General features: G+C 40.2%; 1 protein-coding gene and 1 long non-coding RNA gene across 2 annotated transcripts in view; both read left to right on the forward strand.

Moving 5' to 3' along the window:
- LOC133113669 (uncharacterized) lies at positions 1 to 4,077 on the forward strand. The gene is made up of 3 exons (XR_009705509.1): positions 1 to 225; positions 2,807 to 2,917; positions 3,811 to 4,077. It is a non-coding gene; the product is annotated as an uncharacterized LOC133113669 (long non-coding RNA).
- A 7,613-nt stretch (positions 4,078 to 11,690) lies between these two features.
- Positions 11,691 to 24,202, forward strand: part of LOC133122003 (serine/threonine-protein kinase BRSK1-like) — a 34,076-nt gene continuing 21,564 nt past the window's right edge. The window contains exons 1-10 of the mRNA XM_061231640.1: positions 11,691 to 11,828; positions 12,738 to 12,832; positions 14,060 to 14,145; positions 14,373 to 14,513; positions 17,656 to 17,772; positions 18,477 to 18,510; positions 19,042 to 19,110; positions 19,261 to 19,407; positions 19,966 to 19,997; positions 22,014 to 22,178. Of these exons, the coding sequence (XP_061087624.1) occupies positions 11,741 to 11,828; positions 12,738 to 12,832; positions 14,060 to 14,145; positions 14,373 to 14,513; positions 17,656 to 17,772; positions 18,477 to 18,510; positions 19,042 to 19,110; positions 19,261 to 19,407; positions 19,966 to 19,997; positions 22,014 to 22,178 (974 nt within the window). The 5' untranslated portion in view covers positions 11,691 to 11,740. The remainder of the gene's footprint in view (positions 11,829 to 12,737; positions 12,833 to 14,059; positions 14,146 to 14,372; positions 14,514 to 17,655; positions 17,773 to 18,476; positions 18,511 to 19,041; positions 19,111 to 19,260; positions 19,408 to 19,965; positions 19,998 to 22,013; positions 22,179 to 24,202) is intronic.

The raw sequence follows: 24,202 nt of genomic DNA on the forward strand, positions 1-24,202 counted from the left end.
TCTTGCTCTCTCTCTCTTGCTCTCTCGCTCTCTCTCTCTCCCTTGCTCTTTCACTCTCTGTCTCTCTCGCTCTCTTTTTCTCTTTACTTCTTGCACGCACACACAAGCTCACCAAGGCACACAGAACGCAACAAATATGTCAGATTCTGAGAATTTAGCTGCTGTTCAAGCTGAGACTCCTGTACCTGCTCCCTGTCAAGCCATCAAAGCGGACCTAGATAAATGGTAAGCAAGATCTCCATTGTTCGGGGCAATCGAGTGGCACTGACATCACTGTCTGTCCTAAAATGGAACCAAAGTTGTCCAATTTTCACTTACGGATGAGGGGTTATCGAACAAGGTGACCATTTGCAGATGCGGTTCCAACAACTGGTCTGCCATTTGACCATTGATGCAAAAAAAAAATTATGTGGTTATATAATCTGATATTGCTGTACGAAATGCTGTGTTAAAATGGTGGAGCAGGAGCTTGGAAGCTGACTACTGAATCATTTGGAAATTTAAGGAGAAAACGATTGTCAGACATATGTATGTATACTGCCCCGTCAAGGGCAGAGAAGGACACTGAGTTGGGGGTGGGGAAAGACCAGTGGTTGTAGGGTTTCTGAGGTTATGATTAAATACAATGGTCTTGGACATGGTTGATTAGATGGGGAGAATTTGTGTCATAGCCTCGCTCTGCACGACCTATCCTTCTGCTTGGTATTCTAATGTAATGTAATGTTCTGTCTGCCCCACCCCCTCCAGGATTAAAAAATGTACGGCAGATTATTTGTCAGACTTACATAGTATTTAGCTGGATTTTGCAGAAAGAGAGAGATTGAGAGAACGGTCAACCATGAGACAAAATCAAAAGTGTGCTATTCATTGTCTGATTTGGTAACCTGCTCATGTGAAACTGAGATCACTTCATCCAGACATTTCCACATTGTTGATCCCATGTCCCATACTGTAGATTTTCAAAAGAACAGAATGATGAGTCCTAATGCATGGAAACAGCCCCGAGGCTGGCCATAGGTTTGGACATGAGCACTGCACTGCCTGTGAATGCCTGATAAAAAAAATAACATGAGTACATGTGGCTCAATGGTGGAACAGAAGATAATGAAGGAATGGTGTGCAGAAGATAATGAAGAAATGTTCAGGACACGTACGTGTTTTGGAGGGTGGGGCTGGGGGTGGCGGTGAAGTTTGGATGCATGTGCAGTGCAGGGTAGTTTTGTGTAACTCAATGAAGTACATTAACTAATTAGTGTGTTACTCTGATATATGTGGGTATCTGAGTGTAAAAAGTGTCAGAAGCACACTGTTAAGCATGTTTCAGATGGGAAGTTCAAGTAATGGATATCATTTATGTATTTATAGCTTTTTGTAAAAATAGACTTTAAGCATGTAACCTATCAGAGGGCTTGACCTGTTCCAGGCACAGGATCATGTTGCATACGAACTTAGCCAATATACTGAGGCTAATTTGCACATGACTGTTCAGACTTTCTTTGATATAGTAGAGACTTGCATATGTGCTTATTCATTTGGTCATGGAAATTGTGAGGTTCCGGTTTGTAATGGCTGTAAAGGGGGCCTTACAGATCTACGTATTTTTGTGTAGGATTCTCTGAATATCTATGCCGTTCGTTTGCCATGATGACAGTAGTAGGCTTCTCAATAATCTCATATTTCTCGGGTGCCTCAGTGGTCTTTTTAGCCATTTTGAACCAGTGAAAATGTCCAATCCCATATTCAGTGATACTGTATTCTATTTTTGTATGGTGTTTAACTATTTGAACACATTTGTTTTTGTCACATTTCATTTTTTTAAATTGTGCATCTGCAAAGCAACTACAAAAAGTGTCGCTTTAACAGTGGTTTTGAAATGCCTTGGGCATGCCACAGCATAGTTTGTCTATTCTATTCTATTATTGTGTGTCCTTTTAATTTAACCAATGCAGTTTGGGATGGGTACCTGCTCAGTTGAATTTCCAGCCTACTGTGGGCTCACTCCTTCACAGTAACAGGGTTGAAATGTGAAGCGTGTACACTTCCTGTGTTGTTAACTGGAATGCCCTGGTGCAGTGTCAGGTCTACTTTGGTCATATGTGCCCCTCCTCTCCATTCATGTTGTATGAGAAATGTATAACCCTCATTATTCAGAATGGGACAGCTTTGGGGTTAGATCATGAGTGCTCCAATAATAATAATTTGTTATTAAGCTGCCGCCTTTATCCAAAGTGATTTACAGTTGATTTGACTAAGCAGGGGACAATCCCCCCTGGAGCAATGCAGGGGGGAGGGGGCAACAGCTGCATGGATCTTATTGTGGCTGCATCAGGAAACCACCAGCCTTCCGGGTTCCAATCGCATACCGTAGCCACTAAGCTACAGGCTGCCCCCAGATAGGACAGGAGGAGATGTGTGCATTCAGTGACCAGAGACAGGCAGATTAATTATTCAACGGGCGGAGTACCTGGGTGGAACATTTGGCTATTCTACCCTTCCCTCCATTCCCTCTGTTACCCTTGTTTTGCTAAGTCACACACACTGTCTGTGTATTAGCCTGTGGCTACACCCCCCCCTCCCCACTCTCCCCCCTCCCCCGCTTGTATGGTCTTGCGCTCCATCACTCTAATGTGTTGTGTCAGTGGCTGCCTCTGTATTTTTGGTACAAAGTGCCTGGAATAATCTGCATCTCTCCCGCCTCCCCTACTGCTGTTGTGTCGGCTGTCAGTGTGCTGCATGACCTGATGTTAATACGAATCGTCCTTAACTCTTTAACAGCTCTGGGTGTCCATATCTTTCCATTTCTTAGTGTGAAAGAGAAGGGAGAGGAAGGATGCAAAGAGCTCATGGAAGCTTTCCAGGCTTGTTTGAAGACTGCAGCTGAAAAGTCATGAGGAGGACGGCCCAACACCTGAAAAATGTGAGTGTACATTGGGGAAAATGAAATGCAGCCTCTAATGCGCAGTTCACATTTTGATCTGCTTCCATAACATTCACCCATATTCTTTCCACTCAGTTTGCATAGAGAACATACACTCAATGAGCACTTTATTAGGCATTTCTAAGACTTATTTTTTTAGACTTATTGGTCTTTTGCTGCTGTAACCTGTATCCACTTTGAGGTTTGATGCTCTTCTGCACACCACTGTTGTAACGTGTGGTTATTTGCATTTCTGTCACCTTCCGGTCAGCTTTCACCAGTATGGCCCTTCTCCTCAACAATGCGTTTTAGCCCATAGAACTGCTGCTCACCGGTTATTTTTTTGTTTTTCGCACAATTCTCTGCAAACTCTATAGACTGTTGTGTGTGAAAATCAGATCAGCAGTTTCTGAGATACTCAAACCACCCTGTGTGGTACCAACAATCATTCCACGATCAAAGTCACTTGGCTCAAATTTCTTCCCCATTCTGACATTTGATCTGAAAAGCAGCGGAACCTCGTGACCACATCTGCATGCTTTTATGCATTTAGTTGCTGCTACATAATTGGCCGATTTAATATTTGCATTAACAAGCTGATGTATAGGTCTACCTAATAAAGTGTATGTTTTACCAAAGTGATTAACTGTAGTTTACAATTATTATACATTTTGGAAGATGGAGGGATACATTCAGCTGTCAATGTGTTCTATTTAGGAACATTGTATTGTTATGGGTTATGGGTATACAATTTGCACTTGTTGTATGCCACTCTGGATAAGAGCGTCTGCCAAATGCCAATAATGTTATGTAATATAATGTATTGGGTGTAGCAGTTTATGCCCTCTTCAGTATGTGTGTATTAATCACATTTTTCCCTCTCTCTCTCTAAGGTCCATTGCACTGAGTCCTCTGCTTTCCCAGCATTCCCTTCTGCACATTACGTTGGACTAAATCATCTTTGGGATTGGGAGATGGGACAAAGGGTAACCGTAGGAGCTACATAAATAGCCCCAGAATCCTGAAATTCAGTCTTCCTTTCTTTTTGTAGCTGATTACTCTGGTTGTTATGCCCTGACAGACAACCCCATAGGTTTTAAATGTAAATTGTCTTGAGACATATACATATTATAATAAAAATAAAGTTTATACAGTTGTAATGGACTTGAGTTATTATTTAGGCACCAACATTTCTATGTCACTATATAGCAAAAGTACAATAGCGTTGGTAAACATTAATGAATGTGTAGTATTCTGCACTGTTGTTGGACTATACTCTATACTCTATACTATACTATGCAGGGCGGACTGAAAGTGGCCAGGGTTGTGAAATATGTGTTCTTATTTGAAATGTATTACTGTGATATCATCTATAAGTGAACCAATGTTGGTGTATATAGCCATTTAGCTCACCCCTGCCTTAAAGGAGCACTGTCATGTTTTGTTTCAGTTGAGCTTATTTGCATTAAAAGCTTAAATTATGTGTGTAGATATTTTTTAAATCACCGTCAGTGTAGCTGTTTCCTAAATATGCAGCAAAACCTCTCAAAACAAACATGTCCAGTGACGTCACTGGACGTGTTTGGTTTGAATCTCCAGCCTATGTTTCCCAGAAGGTAACGGGCGCTCAAACCCTTGAACGCAGACTGGTTTATGGCCGTCCACCCATCCAGGCGATCACATGACACTCCCAGAAAATACGGCAAGGTTAACATAAAAATATCACGGAACCTACCTTGGCTAGCCTGAGCAATATGACGGACAGCTCTGACTTCGCTGAGTTAAATCACAAGCTTTTCGACGAAGAAATACAACCTTACAGTTGTATGCATTGTTTGCATCACTGCCAATAATAACTTTGATCGAACCCTTGCTACATCCTGCAGTACTCACCAACTTCTTCTGCAGAAATAGCATAATTAATTGGAAGAAGTATCCACAGCCAATATTTTGAGAAGCTTTTTGAAATGAATCCATTAATCTATTGTAATTAATGACAGCATCTCCACTGTAGCCAATGGCAGCGTCAAAGTTAGAGAATTGCTGAGGTTCATTTCTCAATGGTTGACGCATTCATTCCCAAATCTATTTTGCTCTGCTTGTTTTTTCTCATTTAACGCCATACAAATTATAAAATGGTCGGCTATTCATGTCGGCTATGTCATCACAGTCTGTAATTTAGCTGGCTAGAATAAGAATTATGAGAGACTGGAGCTAGCTAGCTAGCTAGCTAAATTAACTGGTTACAATTGAACCAGAGCATCGTTGCTTAATCTAATGAGTGAAAACATCATAGATGTTGACATCCAATGTAAAGTGAACTAGCAAAACACAACAGTAGGCTGTCAGATTTATTGATGATAGCGATGGCTGCAATTGAGCTGGTAGAATGTTAAAATGATGGCTGATGGCAATTGCTGACGTTGATGGTTGCAGTGGAACCGTGCCATAATGAGAAGTCAGAGCTGTCCTCATATCGCTCAGGCTAGCCAAGGTAGGTTCTGTGATATCTGTATACTAAGTTACTGTATTTTCGTTGGAGTGTCATGTGATCGCCTGGACAGGTGGCTGTGCCCATAAACCAGTCTCTGTTTTCATGAATGGAGTTTGAGCGCCCGTTACCATCTGGGTAACACTGGACGGAGATTCAAGCCAAACATATACAGTGACATCACTGGACGTGTTTGTTTTGAAAAGTTTTGACCAATATTTGCTGTATACAAACAGCACGTCAGTGTTCCTAGTCTATTCCATCTAAGACAAGGATGCACAACTCCAATCCTGGGGTGTTAGTCTGCAAGCTGTTTTTGTTCCAACCAATTACCTTAGTTTAAGTTTACTCACAGCTTAATAACTATGCTGGTTCGCTCCTGTACTTGAGCGCAGTAAAATCTTTTAGATGGTACAAAATCCTGAAATGGATTAGCCCTTGTGCATCCCTGATCTAAGATGTTTCATGACTTCAGGGGAACAGGAGTAGGAGTTAAATGATCTGAGATTTCATTTATCCTTGAGTATCCGGTTTGCACTGGTAAGTGTGAAAAGGTGTTTGGAGAAGGCAAAAAGGCGATGGGAACCTCCGACCCCTGGTTAAAAATTTAATTGATCTTCCTACTAGGATCCCTGGGTTGAATGCTGATAAATTCAGCTAAAATTATTGTATATGAAAGTTTAGCCCTTAATCTGGGGAAATTATTTTAGGATGTGAATTCAGCAGAGTTCTCCCATTGCCACATTTTTTGCTGAAATCTATGTGGCAAAATCTGGTCTTTCTCTGTCCTGAAAGTGCCACATAATCTCACACTATCAGATAGTCACTGCTTGTCAGTTCTAACCTTGCAGAACTTGTTACAGGGGGACATGAAGCTCCCCTAATGGAAGGTTTCTGGGGAGGATTTTTAGTTTTCTTAGTTTCTCATGACAGGATAATGTAAGAGGGAGCAGGGATCTATCTGGGCGACTTCTCATAAGGCGACCAGGAACATGATGTGAGGGATCTGATTAACATTCAGTTGGTTTGACTTCTGTGATGGATGAAATCACAAAAGTAGAAAGGTAACAAAGATTTGTTTTCCAACTGCACTTCAAACTGTACTGTAGCTGCCAAGACTGACAAACTCTTTCAGAGGCGCGTTCCTCTTCCTTAGTCCAGGGCGCATGTTGCCACTTCTTTTTGTTCCTACTGCTTCTCGTTAATCTGGTTTGATTATGTGTGACTGAATGTTGTTCTGTTTGGCAATGCCAACACTCTGCTCTGAAACCTTCAAGAGGAATGTATGGTAAGAAATGTGTGCATTTGTAATAAAATCTGCTATTAACGGGGACTGTTCAATACACTACAGTCAGGGTAACTGATTAAATGCAACTATTCAATTAACTGAAAAAAATATTCAACATCATTTATTAGATTTAGATTAATGAAAGTAATTTATACGTTAAAGAATCTCGAGGCCTCATTTGGATGCTGATTGTAAAAAAATCACAAAAATCTGCAGACACTGCAGCCTTCCTGGTCTTTGATAGCTGTTCACTGAAACAAAATTACAATGTAAATTGAAAATCACAAAAGCCAATGTAGAACTGCTTGTACCAGGGCTGAAAATGTTGGGTTGGGCAAATTAAATCTACTATAAAAGTACAGAAATGGATACAAAACGGCCTCCTGGTGTTCACATAAGGAACTGCATGTCATGTATTTGGTCAGAAATTACCCAATGATCCGTATAATAATCTGGATAATAATTTTAATTATTTATATAAACTAATTAATTAACTTTATTGATAATGTTATATATATTGTCATTATATTTATGAGTACAAAAAAATGTAAAAATGAAGAAAAATATATAATGAAGGGCCAATTTAACCAGACCCAACAAGCATCTAATCCTAAAACACTGTGGCACAAGGAAATGTGTAATAAGTACTTCTTATTGTTCGGTTACTTGTAAAGGGCCATGAAAAAGTATTTGTGCCATCATGATTTCCTAATATTACTGCATGTTTGTCACACTGAATGGTTTCAAATCTTTGAACAAAATGACGATGAAAAAGGGAAACTGAGTGAACACACATTTAAAAAAATAATTTAATTTACTTAATGGTACAATAGGTAATTTCAGACTTCTAATGGTCAAGAGAGGAATAGTAGAAACGAACTCCTTCAAACCACAACATTGTTTATCCCTCCCCCTTCCCTGTAAACACGCTGACGTTGAAACGCCATTTTCAACCAATGCGCTTGAATTATTGTACAGTTATACAGAGTGTCAGGCCGTCAACTGTATATTTTGAAATCCGAATTTTAAGGACTATAAACGCAGGCAGAGGGTGAGTCAACATGTTAGTGAGGCTTTTTCAATGAAAGGAAGGGATTTACAATGGTCTTGTAACAATGTTTTAACACAAAGATCTTACCTATTGTACCTTTAATAAAACAGTTATCAAACACGCATATCACCCATGTGAAAACGCAATTGCCTCCTTAGTTACTCAGACAATTAACTAAATTTAATTGATAGTTAATTGATAATTTGGCTGATTGATTGCAATCAACTGAATCTAATTATCAACTTTGGATAGCAGCCAGCCCTGTCGAATCTAAACCTCACTCATAATGAACCTTACCATTAAAATGAAGTAGTCTCTGCACAGTTTCATCCACTTCAAGGTTTGACATGTTCTATTTTCAGAGATGCTCTTCTGCATACTCTGTTGTAATGTGTGGTTATTTGAGTTACTGTCACCTTCCTGACGTCTTGAACCAGTCTGACCATTCACCTCTGACCTCTCATTTTCACTCACAGAACTGCTGCTCACTAGATGTTTTGTTTTGCGCACCATGCTCTCTAAACTCTAGAGCAGTGCTACTCAACTCCACGTTCTTTGGGCCGCAGTGTCTGCAGGCTTTTGCTTCAATTGTGTGCTACCCCAACTGATTTCACTAATTTGCTTATTATCAGAACCAAGCAGGTAAAATAATAAGTGAAATCAGGTGGTGTAATGCACGGTTGAAGCAAATGCCTGCAGACACTACGGCCCGCAGGATGTGGAGTTGAGTACTGCAGCTCTAGAGACTGTTGTGTGTGAAAGTCAGCAGCGTCTGAGAACCACTATGTCTTGCACCAACTATCATTCCACGGTCAAAGTCACTTAGATCACACTTCACCATTTTGATGTCTGGTGTAAACAACAACTGAACCTCTTGACCATGACTGCATGCCTTCATGCAGACTTCAAGACCTTAGAATTATAAGGTTCTAACTGACTTTTCTGACAAAAATGTATTGTTTGTCATAAATATGTTGTTTATATGCCAATTTGATTTCTTTTAGGGTGTCTGTCATTTGATGGACTGCCCTGCATTTCAGTTTTGCTGTCTTGGGATGTGAAAGCTTTGAAGCTCAATATTTCAAAACTATTCAAAATGCAGATAGAACATATAATTCTACCATCATGAGTTGCTGCCACATGATTGGCTGATTAGATATTTGCTTTAATGAGCTGGTGTACAGGTCTACCTAATAAAGTGGTCACTGAGTGTATTTCAGTCTAGAAAGGGTTACAAAGCCATTTCTAAGGCTCTGGGACTCCACCAAACCACAGTGGGAGCCCTTATCTCCAAATGAAAAACACTTGGAACAGTGGTGCATCTTTCCAAAAGTGGCCGGCCTGCCAAAATGTTTCCAAGGGTGGAGCAACATGGAAGTCACAAAAGATCCCAGAAGAACATCCAAATAACTACAGGCCTCTAGCCTCAGCTAAGGTCAGTGATCATGACTATTAAAAGTCCTGGCTTGAACCCAATAGAGATTAACTGCTTGTTTCCGGTCCTGCCACAGCATTTCTATTGGGTCCAAGTAAGGACTTTGACAAGGTCTCTCCTAAACTTTCATTTTGTTTCATTTCAGCCATTCATTTAGATTACTGTTGCACAACCCAAAAATGAGTTCAACAGGTAAATTTGTCAGGAGAAGCAATTCTTGTTGTATTTACTGCATATCTGGCAGCAGCATGATGGTTTGAGGCTCATTTGATACCTTGGACCCTTGATGACTTTAAGCCATTTAGCCAACAAATGTGTTCCATACTGTATCAACATAATTTACAGCTGAATATAGTCCCACCCCCAATTCCCATTGAGATCCATTCAGTTTTGGTAACACTTGTAGGACAACCTAGAATAGATATCCAGACTCTAATGATGTTGATTTGTCTCAAACATTGAAATGGGGGACTACATATGAAAAGTGCTGTAATTACTACATTGTGAAACCAAAATGTAGACAAAATCCCTATAATAAAAGCTCCGAATCTGTGCTTTGGTCACGTATTAATTACTTGATTACACACAGAGAAAATAAAATATAAAATCTGAAAAAGCTGAAAAAGACAAGGCGACCCCAAACTTTGGAACAGTAGTGTACCTTCTCAAATGCTCAATTGCAATAGACTATATAATATTCAGACACTCAGTCCATTTATGTTTTTTATGAAGTGAAGACTCCTTGCATTATTATGCATAAGCCTACATGAAGAAAATATTTGTAACCCATGGGCGTGTGATGTTCTTCTTAAATATGTTCATGAGAAAACAATATTGAGTAATATAAGATAAACAGAGATACAAATGGAATAATATGTTTTTTTTTTGAATAACCAGAAAGAGGAAATGGTAACCTACATGAGTGTTAAAACCCCTGTAAACCCCTAGACCTTTATGCCTGTTTTGAACGTTTTAAGCAAATAAAATGCCACATAGCCTACATGTATATGCCTAATGGTGTTTCATTTCATTTAATCTGAATTATTATTGAAATTAGGCATTGCTTATGTTTGAAAACCAAAAAAAGTGGATAGCATTAGACTGATGAGTATATGTAAAGTCAGACGTATTTGAAGAAAATGAGGGAGGGAGGGGACAGGGATGGAGAGGGAGTGGGACCCGGATGCTGATGTTGCCCGTATCGGATGAAGAGAAGGAAGAGGAGCGAGAAAAGACCGATTACGGGAAGAAGAGATACTGAAAGGCAGAAGGTCCTCGTTTTCAAGGGCCTCAATACAAACAGAACGATTTTCCAGAAAAGCGCAAGTAATAGTCTATATGCTGCCTTTTACAAGGATAACGCTGAATGAATGAAACCTGGACCGGCAAACGAGGATACGGGGAAAGAGAGAGAGAAGATGCTGTGATATGCACACAGACGGAGAAGGGAGGGAGAGAGGGAACAAGCGAGAAAGGGAGGGGGAGAGTACTACGCTAAAGATGCTTGTTTTACTAGAAACGCGTTTTTCCTCCACAAAACCAATTGACCTGGGCCTAGTTGAAGAAATACGGTTCTGTACACCAGAAAGGAAGTGTATAAGGGTTAAATATTGACAAAGACTTGTCGTGAGCAGAGACAGCGACATAGAGCATAGTTGACTAAGGGTAGTTTTTCATAATAAAAGGGAAGGTAGCCAGGATCCAGGATCCTGACCTGTAAAACGATATAACGTGTATCGTTTGCACGATATTGAATAGTGTCTTTAAACGGTTGTTGATTCGATGCAGATTAAAAATAATGAGCTGGTGTAAACCGTGAGATAGGCTACAGAGGGAGTGGGAAACGAGGTGATGGGAAGGGAGGGAGGCTGGAAGATATATATATAGACTGAAACTGCGTTTTAAGTAGCCTACGGTGATGATTTCTTATTTTAAGCAAAACTGATAGCCTATCTGAAATTCCGAGGCTGGTGCACGACACACCGACGCGGTTGTGAGCGGAGGCTACAGGCTATTAATAATTCGAGATTCTAATATGCCTATATTAACAATAATGATTTTTTATATCCTCGGACTTGGCATAAAATATACTTGAATTGTGTTCTGTAGGCCTATATCACAAATTTATTTGAAAACGTTTAGCCTATAGGCTACCTCCACCCTCTACCTCTACCCGTTCCCTTCCTCCTCCCTTTCATTGCCCCTTCATTCATTTAATCACCAGAATTATTTGCCTACTGCTTTTGCATTCTCACCAATCGAAGTATGATATAACATCGCAGACAGTACGCCTAATAAGACCAAACATTTTTTGGGAATACATGTTATAATTTCAATATTGCATATGAAAAGTGAAGGGTAGGCCACAAAATTGAAGAGTAGCCTACTAGCCTACTACAACCCATTCTCCGCATCTCACTGTAGATTATTATTGTCTTTGATTTGTAATGTCTTTACGTTACCGTTTCGCGTACAAGACGGATAGTTATAAATTCCTTTTGAAAATTCTGTAGTTGAGTTACAATTATTTACTAGCCTATTAACCGTGCACGTACAGTATGTCCAGTAAGGAATTATCAGGGAGTCAGTCGGCTCAATATGTTGGGCCTTACCGGCTGGAGAAAACACTGGGGAAAGGACAAACAGGTAAGAAGTGGTTGTTTTTAATACGTAAGTTATTGTATTAAAGTGAATTTAACCGGAAACACTGCAAAGGAAATTATATGAAAGCAGTCTTATATTTATATCGGACATTTTATGTCTAGAATATATTGGATAGCTACCTATATTGAACATTGATGAAGCACTGATGCACTTGTTATTTCGGTAGCGTTTATGAATGATATGAAGATATGAATGTAATAATGTGATTTAATAGTAGGCCCACATATTTTATAACATTCAAGTTGCATGCACACATATGCTGTGTCTCTCTGTGGGTGTACTGTGTGAATAAATCATTTTCTACGTTGTTGATGGCTAATCATTGTAACTAATAATTGTGTGTATATGTGCATTTGTGTTTTTTGCCCTTTATTGGTAGTTGGCTATATATTATTAAGTTTATCACTGCGAACTGGGCATTTATTTTATATAGCATGTGTATTTGATTATAAATAGGCCAATTCAAATTGAGATTTTGAACAATTCTAGGAAGTTTTGTCTTTGTCCAGTTTTGGAAGCTGACATGAATTCAAGTAGACGGTTGTATTCAGACAGTAGGCTAGTCTTGTTTTGTCATTGATGGATATGAAGGCACTATGCTTATATTTTGTCAGACTGGTCACTGTGGATTCTTTGGTAGTGTGGCTTGCCAAAGGTAAATCATTATCTCTGGTGAACCAATCACTCTCGGGGAGACTTGTGACTTTAATGTTTGACAATCAGCACAGGTATAAAATGTAATTGAAATAAATGTGGAACTTAAATTGGAAACTTTTCCTGTTTGTTGTGTGATGGAACACAGCCTATTTAGGGAACCTGAAGGCTTTCTGCAACATGCTCTTTCAACACTTATTATTTATCTCCCTTTATTACTTCTTGCCTTTCAACTAGGTTTGGTTAAGCTTGGAGTTCACTGTATCACAGGACAGAAGGTAGCTATCAAAATAGTCAACAGAGAGAAGCTATCCGAGTCTGTGCTAATGAAGGTAAGAGGGTTTTAAAATATATTTAGTATTATACACTTTATCATACAGAGATTGACTGCCATGGTATTCTGCTGCTAAATGAGAGGGCAAGACCATGTACAATTTCATAAAATCCCTCTTGGTAAAAGATATGGGAAAGGGAAATAAGAACACAAATGAGTATAATGTTATTGGTATGTAATAAAATAGTTTGTGGATCAGTTTAGTTTTTTCCTGTCTCACCTTATGCATAAGTATGTTTTCTGCAGATGATGTGCAACACTGGTGTCTTCAGAATTTGTTTGTCATACAGTGTTATTATTACACTTGGTGATATTGTCACCATGTCACTGTTGAGAGAAGTTGTCTGCAAATGTCAAGGTAACATTTCATTTTATAGAAGATATTAATTGGTTTGGTCTGGATTGACTGGAGCCAGGGCCGTCATCAAGATTCTCAGGGCCCGGGACAAACCTTGGTGTTTGCCCCCTCCCTGGGCCCCCCCCAGGCCCAGGACCTGGGACAGAATTGCCGGTTGCCCACGCCCCCGTGACGGTGGCCTTGACTGTAGCAGTTTATTCCAATTTATTGTTGCCATATCACTAGATACTTGCTTATAGCATTTGGTCACCCTTTAAATACATTTGTTTGGCAATAATCACTGGCCGCAGAATCTATCTGGCAGCAACACAGGCAGGAAAGAATTGTAGTAGCAGGAGTGTTGATATCGTATCAGTGGCGACAGAAGCCCTTTGAGCACAGATGATCACTGTCATGTTGTGGAATCACATACAGCAGATGGATGCAGTGAGTAGATAGTGGTCAGAACACTGGAGCTCAGGTTCTTGGCTTTGATTCCCAAGTGATAAACTGCAGCTGTGACTCTGCACAAGTGTTTGTCTTCAACTGTTGCAGTGAAAGACTCAGCTTTATGAGTTACAGAATGTGTGAAGTAACTGCAAGTAAATGAGATGATGCAGTGCAGGGCAGTAGTGTCGGTGTTAAGGAGAAATGCTTGCAGTGCAGTAGTGTCGGTGTTAAGGAGAAACGGTTGCAGTGCAGTAGTGTCAGTGTTAAGGAGAAACGGCTGCAGAAGCATGGAAGGAATACTAGCTGCACTGTACTGCAAATCAAGGTACAATAATCTGTTGTGCAATGGTATTCCTGAATTTCTTTGCCTTTTGCTGTTGTCTAATTTTCTCTTCGTTTCCCTCTCTCCCTCTCTTTAATCCCTATGTTTCTTTTTAGGTGGAAAGGGAGATTGCTATTCTGAAGCTAATAGAACATCCGCATGTGCTGAAACTGCATGATGTATACGAGAATAACAAATACCTGTAAGTATGTTGTCAGTGTGTTCTCAATGGCATTCACATTGTCCTGACTGCCATTTTTCTCATTACTGTGTAGTTAACACTGATACCTGCATACATACTGTACCAGTACCCTCTGTCTAAATTATCTCTGCATGGGTCTTGTTCACATGTTTTCTCTGGGCTTCTGAGAACAGGGATGTATTCATGAATTAAGCTGTTATGACTGTTGTGACTTTTTCTCCCCTCAGGTACCTGGTCTTAGAGCATGTATCTGGAGGGGAGCTGTTTGACTACCTGGTGAAGAAAGGGAGGCTGACACCCAAAGAGGCCAGAAAGTTCTTCAGACAGATCATCTCAGCACTCGACTTCTGTCACAGTCACTCAATCTGGTAAGACACAACAGGCATGGCCAATTGCTCACATTCCCTTTGTGATATTATTCAAAGGTAATTTCTTTAAAAAGTGGAAGGTCTCATTGTTCAGTTCAGTACAGCAATTCAGTACAGCAAATATGTTGTTGGACATCCTGAATATGTAACTGCATATCTTGCTTTTAATTAATTATCATTTGTGCTATTATTCAAAACTGACCCAAGTCAGTCTGTCTCAAGTGTTCCATCCTGTGTGTTGTACAATCAGCTAGACTTGCATTCTGGGAAAGATAATCTTTGCAGTCCATGTGTGGGACCATTGGGGAATGTAATATTTGCTTTTTTAAGCAATTCAGCCATTTATGAATAAAGTAAGCTCAATAAAATCAATTGTACACAATTATTCTCTTGCCTTCAGTTGAATCATTTTGGTTAGCATAATTTGTTTTTCAGAATTGTATCCCATCATCTCATAACAGTCATAACAGTCATGGCTCTGCCAGTGCAGGTAGCCTTGCAAAATGGAGCATAAAAGAGTGAAGCACTGCACTGGAAGGGAGGGCTGCGGTTGGCAGGGCTGTTCCCATTTCAACATGCAAGAGAAAATCCTGTAGTTATTTGGGTGCATATTGTTTGCCTGTGCCAGCTTTAATGTATTTTACTCCTCTGACACAATAATGTGTAGCTTATCTGGTGAACTGCATGCTCAGCTGCATGTAACTGAACACTCTTGGGGAGATTTGATTGAATGCAACTAGCGTAGTGAGGCGTCGTTATGATTTGGGTTGGGCTTGCAGTTCTCCCTTGTGGACCCTAGGGTTTGGGTTCTTTTTTTTTTTTTAAATATATTTTATCCGATTTTTTTCCCTTTTTCTCCCAATTTGGTAGCCAATTGGACCCCGTCTGATTCAATTAGAGCTAGTATTAGATACACCGCCCACACCCCGTCCCTCGGCGGCCAACGGGAGAGCGACACGCCTTCTTCAAGCCGTCTCGCCTACCAAGTTGTAACCGTGATTCCGAGGGGCCCGAGGTGCTTGTTTTTGTGCGGCGATCTACTAACCCTGCCAAGTCCCTCCCTCTGGAGCAGCGAGCCAATTATTGCTGCTCCACGTGAGCCGGCCAAACTTGGCTTTTTGGCAGGACCGAGACAGGGTTGGGTTTTCAAATAACCTATTGTTCCTTTAAGATCAACCTGTTTCTTGACAACATGAATACGCTATACAACCATTTTTTGATCTCGTGGCTAGCTTGTTAAAACGGTATGTGTGCACTTCTATATTGTTGCTAGTAGCTAGGTAGCCAACATTCACACCAGTGTTAGATATGCTTTAATCCCTGAAAAATGTGTGTTAGTGTGTCATGGCGTGGTACAACTCCCAAGGCATGACTAAGTAACTTAATAAATCATCATGGTGGCGCATGGCTAAAGCATCGGACTTTGATGCAGGCATCAGTTTGATGCAGTTGCACACAGAGGACCGGGGTTCGAGTCCTGGTCCTGCCAACGCCGAGTTTGGCCGGCACACGTGGGCACGCCGGGGGTGAGACTGAAAGTAACAAGCAAGTGACGTTTTTATTTTGTTTTAGTTGAATAAACATTACACATTTTTCTCAAAGAAACATGATTTTCATGTGATTCAAAGGTCATTAAACTTTCTCCATGCATTTGAATAAAAATACATTATTATTATTGGCATACACTCCAAAGGCTATATCCAAAGCAATGTACAGTTGATTAGACTAAGCAGGAGACAATCCTCCCCTGGAGCAATGCAGGGTTAAGGGCCTTGCTCAAGGGCCCAACGGCTGTGTGAATCTTATTGTGGTTACACCGGGATTAGAACCACCGGCCTTATGTGTCCCAGTCATTTACCTTAACCACTACGCTACAGGCCACCCATCAATACATGGTATTGATACTTGGTATTGGTCAATTCTGTTATTAAGTATTCCGTATCGGCTTTGAAAAAATGGTGTTGATGTTCTTGTAGTTATTTCATGACAAATGTTTTACCGTTAGAAAGCCTTAAATTGCACAATGTGCACATGGCATTTGGGCTCACCTGGTTTTTAAATGGGTTTTATGTTTATATCTCCGTTTTTCAATAGCTTTGAGGAGTGAGGAGAAGCAATTTTGTGATTTACTCTGGTTTTTAGAACAAGCCCTTTGCTGTATGTTTGCTTCTTCACCTCTGCCATTGCAATTGGAATGAGCCCAGAGATTGGCAGTGCATCATAGATATGCCTTGGCATGGTTATTTTATTATATTTTCAAGGTAAAAATCCTGCATAGTATGCCTTTAAAGGTTTCTGAGATCGTAGATGCTTGTCTGTGTCAGTCTTAAGAATAAGGTCTGTGTTATGCAGAAATCATGTGTCATGCAGTAGATTATCTGTTTGAATGACAGATGATGCAAAAGACAGCAAAATGAAACTATGATTTTAGTTTGTAAAATGCAGGAAAACTTTACAAACCAAATCAGTCTCTACACCCTGGCCAGATCTCTCCATTCAATAGCTGCAAGGCAACTAGCTCTCCCCTTCTTACGTGGTTGTTTCCCGCCATCATAATCCCTGCCTGTACAGACCTAGTGCAAACTTTCCAGGACAGTTGAATTTTTGGCAGTCTTCCAACAGTGACTGAAGACCCACTTCTTCATTTTCGTTCCTATCCCAGCACTTCCGCACACTGTTTCCTCCTTTATGTTTTTTTATGTCTCATGGCTTGTTAGGGGTGTAGTCTGTATGTATTTAACATTTGCTCTTTATTTCTTTAGCAATGTTGTTAGCCCAATCTGGCACAATTGAGCATGTCCATAGTAAGGAATCTGGAAGGAGCATGTAATAAAGGCACTGTAAAACCAAGGATTGGACTGAAATCAGTGTGCTCAGCCTTTATCCATTGCTTTCCATCCATGGGCTACTTTCAAACTATTTCTCGATTTATTGATTTACTGGGGTGCTGATTCTCCTTGTGAGAGAGGATGTTTGGATGTGTCTCATGCTGATCCTCATAGTGAGGGAGGAAGTTTGGATGTGATAAATATGCTGATCCTCTTAGTAAGAGAGGACGTTTGGATGTGTCAAATTTGCTGATCCTCCTAGTGATTTGGATGTGTCAAATTGATTCTATTCTATTATTTGCTGTCCTCCACAGCCACAGGGACCTGAAGCCTGAGAACCTTCTGCTGGATGAGAAAAATAATATCCGAATTGCTGACTTCGGCATGGCCTCACTGCAGGTGGGAGACAGCCTTCTAGAGACCAGCTGTGGGTGAGTAGTGTGTGTGTGTTGTGTATGTTTGTGCGTAGGAACACTTTCTTGTTTTTAAGAATTTTTAAAATGTGTGTGTGTTTTTGAATGAGTGTCTGCTTGTAAGTGCACGTGTGCATGTGTGTGTATTGCGTATGCTTGTGCATGTATGTTACAGTATGTGTGCTTGGGTGTGTGTGGTAATGTGTATGCCCAAGTAAAGATGCAAAACAGTTCATTTGTTTGGTTCCTGACATTCAAGATGAAAACAAGTTGTTGAAGTTATGATAAATCCATAATTATCTGGACCATGAGTTTGTCCATTTGAAAACTTTAACCTGTACTTCAGTCATTATTCTTAGGACATTATTGTAGCAACTGTAATTGCAGCAAAATGCAACCATCTATACAACTGACAGCTACAGTTGGTGCAAAGGCTGCTAAATCAGGGGTGTTCACTCCAGTTAGGTTCTAATTAATTTAATTGATTAATTGAGATGATTAAGCTACTGTAATATGCAGATTGCTTAACAAATGGCTTCAGAAAGTCCTGCGTTGTCCTCTTGATGTTGGAAGATGGAACTATAGGTTACATAAAGGACCCAAACTCACAGCCTAAGATTCGTTTTTTGAAGTATTTATTTGAACTTGTGAGAACAAAATAAATGTAATCAGCCATTTTGTTGACATATGTTTTGCATATGTTTTGCTTCAACCGATTTCAGATCCCCACACTATGCCTGCCCAGAAGTTATCAGAGTAAGTATAAAGAGTGCATTTTTACTTGTGAAATGTATTACAGTTATGGCTATATCTGGGATGATGTTTTGGCTGATTGTTTGCACTAATGCTGCAGTTGCAAACTTTAGATTACACATTCAGGGCCACGGTTTTACATTATATCACATAATTGTAACCTCATGAGAAAAATACCTTGCTTAAAGGTACAGTGGTGATGTCATAAATTTACCCTGGTATCCCGTCTTCTGTCCAAATAGCTTCTGCTTGCTACACATCATGCATACTGACATGTAAGTTGTGGCTAGATTAGAGGTGCATATCACTTTTTGTCAGGGAGTCATCAATGTGACGCTGTAACTGACAATTGTTTTATGATTGAACAATCTTGTCAGTGAGCTGCCACTTCCTAATTCTTGATATTGTTAAATGACCCACTGCCCTCTACTTGCATTTATTTCTGAGAGTATAATCCATAAACTGCCGGGGTCTTTACCTGTGGCTGTGATGTGGCCTGCTGTGTGTGATCTGTGCGTATGCTTCTTGCCGCAGGGTGAGAAGTATGATGGCAGGAGGGCTGATGTGTGGAGTTGTGGGGTCATCCTTTTTGCGCTGCTGGTGGTGAGGACCCTCTTCCTGGCCTCTGTGTGTTCTGTCTGTCTGTGTTTACATCTGTGTTACTATCATACATTGGTACAAATTGTCCCTTGCGTGTCTCTCCCTTCTCCGGCACCCTCTCCTTTCCCCAATCTCCCTGTCCTCACTCCACAGGGTGCTTTGCCCTTTGACCATGATAACTTACGGCAACTGTTGGAGAAGGTGAAGAGCGGAGTGTTTCACATGCCCCACTTCATTCCTCCTGACTGCCAGGCCCTGCTCAGGGGAATGATCGAAGTCAACCCAGACAAGAGGCTCACAGTGCGTCCCCGCAAGCACCGATGCACCAAAATAGTCTGTTAACGCACAGAGGGACAGGCACACAGTTACACTTACACACAGGGATGTACTGACACACTAATACACTGACTCACAAAAAGGGACAATGAGGGAACTAAGACAGACTGGAGAACACATTAGTACATTCAAAACATGTACTCATTAATATACTGACATTGTGAGGTAGAGACTAATGACTAATAATATTCTGTCAAATGGGTACATTTTTACACGGACTGATCCATTTATCAGTTCAACAATGTACAGATATACTGGCTGATTCACTAATGCCTCTTCATAGGAACTGTTTGATGTGCACTCTGACTAATCAGTGACATACTGAAATACTGCTATGACAGGCTCATGTACAGTACACAAACAGAAGAGTTACACTGATGCATGCCTCATGTGTATGTGCCTTCATGTATAATTTAACTTTTCTGTCAGTGTCAGTGCTCTTACAAATGAAATCCTGATGATGCTGTTCAGTGTATCTTTGCATTGTCAGTGTTAATACCATCTGCCCTTCTTTTCCCACAGCTTGAAGCAATACAAAATCACACCTGGTATCAGTAAGTATCCTTCTTTCATCTGTCATATATTTTCCTCAGCACTTCTGCAGCAATTCATTTGACTGCCTTCAATATGTACAGTGGGCTCCAGAATTATTGACACACTTGATAAACACGCACAAAAAATACTGTAAAGTAAAAATATTTTAACAGTTATTGACATAAGCTTTATTCATGATTCACATTCTCACATTTTTCAAAAAGCAGGTATCATAATTATTGGCACCCCTAGTTTAATACTTTGTGCAAACACCCCTGGCAAAAATCACAGCTGTGAGTATTTTCCTAGAATTTATGATGGATTAGAGAGCACATTTGAATGGAATTTTGGCCATTCCTCCATGCAGAACTTTTCAAGATCATTGATATTTTTGCATTTCTGCTTATGGACTGCCCTCTTCAGTTCAGACCACAGGTTTTTGTCTGGAAACTGAAATGGCCACAACATGGATGTTATTTTCAATTGACCATTTCTGTGTGAATTTTGATGTATGTTTGGAGTCATTGTCCTGCTGGACAGTCTATCTACGAACAAGTCTCATTGATCTTAAATAGTGCCCCTGGACCAATGGCTGCAAAACGTCTCCAAAATATGACCCACCTCCATATTTGACCGTAGGTATGAGGTGCATTCCTCTTTTGCCTCCAAATATGTCAATGGTGTGTATGGACAAATACATATTTGGTCTCATCTGACCATTGCACTCTGTTCCAGTAGTAATTCCAATGACGTGCTCTATAAGGACTGTCTTCATGCCAATCTTTCAAATAATTTTTTGGTATGGAGGTGCCATTTTATGTTTTTTTTTTAGACCTGTTGACCCCAAGATGAAATCTATCGTTGCAATTCTCACCATCATCTGTGGGGACAATGTACACTTGGGTCCTCTTCCTGGCAAGTTTGCAACCATTCCATATATTTAACTTTTTTTTGTATTATTGCAGTGCTAACAGGTCTGGTATAGGTATGTACCCATTACCAGACTTGAAGGTCAATCGCCATCTGTCTGACAAAGGGATTTTGCATGCTTTTTACCTTTTCTTTAGTCCAAGATTAACTAAGTTAAGTTACATTTTATTGCCACTTAATTCACTTTGTTTAATGTAATTAGCAATAATTGCTTGGGGTGCCAGTAATTTTGACAACTATGGTTTTCCAAAAAAAAAAGAGATTACTTCATAAATAATATGAGAGGAAACATATTGAAATAAATACATAGTTTTCACATACACTCACTGTACACATACGTATTGATGTGATTATCTAATCAGGCAGTTGGCAGCAGTGCAATTCATAAAATCATGCAGATACGGGTTAGGAGCTTCAGTTAATGTTCACATCAGTCATCAGAATGGGGACAAAATGTGATCGACCGTGGCATGATTGTTGGTGCCAGATGGACTGATTTGATTATTTCTGTAACTGCTGGCTACTTCCAACATGATAATGCACCATATTAATAATAATTTGTCATTTAGCTGTTGCTTTTATCTAAAGAAACTTACAGTTGACTAGACTAAGCAGGGGACAAACCCCCCTGGAGCAATGTGGGGTTGCTCAAGGGCCTAACAGCTGTGCAGATCTTATTGTGACTACACCTGGGCTTCAACCACCAACCTTCCAGGTCCCAGTCATGTACCTTAGCCATGAGGCTACAGACTGCCCTCCATGTCACAAAGCAAAAGTCGTCTCAAACTGGTTTCATGGACCTGACAATGAGTTCAATGTTCTTCAGTGGCCTTCCCAGTCACCAGATCTGAATCCAATAGAGCACCTTTGGGATGTGGTAGAACAAGAGATTTGCAGCATGAATGTGCACCTGACAAATCTGCAGAAATTGCATGATGCAGTCATGTCAACATGGAACAGAATCTCAAAGGAATGTTTTCTACATCTTATAGAATCCATGCCATGAACAAATGAGGCTGTTTGAGAGCAAAGGGAGGCCTGACCCACTATTAGCATAGGTGCTCAGTGAGTGTATGTCTCTCTCTCTCTCTCTCTCTCTCTCACAGAGGGGGTAGGAATGAGCCCTGTCCAGAACAGCCGCCCCCCAGGAGGGTGTGTGTGCGGCGCATACTCTCCCTTACAGAGCTCGACCCCGATGTGTTGGACAGCATGCACTCTCTGGGCTGCTTCAGAGACAGAGGGAAACTAACACGCGACCTGCAGTGTGAAGAGTCAGTGCTCTCTCTCACTCATTCTCTCTCTTTAGTGCTCTCTGTCCTTTCTCTTTTACAGTGCAGTCCGTAAGTATTTGGACTGCGGTACAATTTATTTTCTTTTGTCTCTGGACTCCAGCTCACTGGATTTGAAATTAAACAATGAATATGAAGTAAAAGTACAGCCCGTCACTTTTAATTTGAAGATATGTACATCCATATTTGGTGTGTAGGAATTACACCCCTTTTAATACACATTCCCTCCATTTTAGGGGACCAAAAGTAATGGGACAGTTGGGTTCTTAGCTGTTTCTGGTTAGTCAGGTGTACTCAATCGCTTCCTTATTGTAGGTCTGAGAAAGCATTCAGTTCTAGTCTTGATTCTAGGCTTTTGAGTGCCTTTGGAGTCTGTTATTGCATTTGTCAACATGAGGCCCAGAGTTCCAATGACAGTCAAGCAAACAATTATGAGGCTGAGTAAAAATACTGAGACATAGAAAACTGTCAGAGACATAGGCCCAACAATAGGCTTACTGAAACAAACTATTTTGATATATCATTAAGAAGAAAGAGAGCACTGGTGTATGTTTGGAATTGTTGCCTTGCTGTTAGCTGAAGCACCACCCTATGGGATTGGAGCCATTTGATTGAACTTGAGCAGATAAAATACTTCTATACACTTCAGAATTAATTCTGCTTTTGCTATCAGCAGTTACAGTACCCTCACAGTAAAGGCAAGTGAGCAAGCCCCTGTGGCAGCCATACATGCCCAAACTATAACACCCCCACCATGTTTCATAGCCTCCACACAAATCAATCTTGATATTTTCTGTCCACAAGACATTTTTGCAGAACTCTGCAGGTACTTCTTGGTACTTAGCAAACTGTAACTTGGCCATCCTGCTAACTTGCAGCGTAGACTCTGTTGATCTGCTTATGAAGTTGCCTGCCTCCAGAAGAGTGTTTCTAATCTGTCAGACTAGATACTTAAAGCTCTCTTATAGCTGCACTAAGGAAGCAATTGAGTGCACCTGACTAATCCGAAACAGCTGACTAGCCAACTGTCCAATTAATTTTGGTCTATTATGTATAAAAATGGATGTAATTCCTAGACTAATTCCACAAAAGATTTCAAAATATTCCTACACAGATCACTCAATATGGATGTAAATACCCTCAAATTAGAAGTAACAGTGCAGTTTAAGCTCATATTCATTATTTAATTTCAAATCTAATGTGCTAGGGCACAGAGCCAAAAGAACAGAAATTGTACTACTGTCCACATACTTACAGACTGCACTGTATGTTCCTATGTTTTGGCATTTATTGTATTGTATCATATAATATGTTGTGACAGAGGTTTGTTTTCTAGTGGTTGATAATTAATGCGGAGGAAATTAGAGAGCCACTTCTTTTGAGAATTTGTGATGTACTCAGTGGTAATATTGGACCAAAATCCAAAAAAGATTGTTTGCATGCACACTTCACACATACAGTCCCCTCCAAAAGTAGTGGAACAGCAAGGGCAATTCCTTTATTTTTGCAATACACTGAATGCATTTGGGGTTGAAATAAGACGATTAACTCAAGACAAGACTTCAGAATTTCAGCTTTTATTTCCTGGTATTTACTGGATCTGTTAAACTAATTTGAACATACCACCTTCAGTATCAGACCACCCAATTTTTAGGTGAGCAAAATAATTTGAACAGTGAGCATTTAAGTAAATGAAAGTAAATAACACTTAATATTTGGTTGCATTCTTCTTTTGTGATGCTTTTCCATGCTTTTACTGTAACCACTTGCAGTTGTTATTTGTTGCAAGGGTTTTTTCTCCACTTCAGGAGGTGAAATGCATGCTCCATTGGGTTAAGGTTTGGTGATTGACTTGGCCAGTCTAAAACCTTCAATTTTTTCTTCGTAATGAAGTCCTTTGTTGTGTTTGCAGTGTGTTTTGGGTCATTGTCTTGCTGCATGATGAAGTTCCTCCCAATTAGTTTGGATGCATTTCTCCGTAAGTTGGCAGACGGAATGTTTTTACA

The sequence above is a fragment of the Conger conger genome, chromosome 2 (assembly GCF_963514075.1).
Source record: "Conger conger chromosome 2, fConCon1.1, whole genome shotgun sequence".
NCBI classification, from domain to species: Eukaryota; Metazoa; Chordata; class Actinopteri; order Anguilliformes; family Congridae; genus Conger; species Conger conger.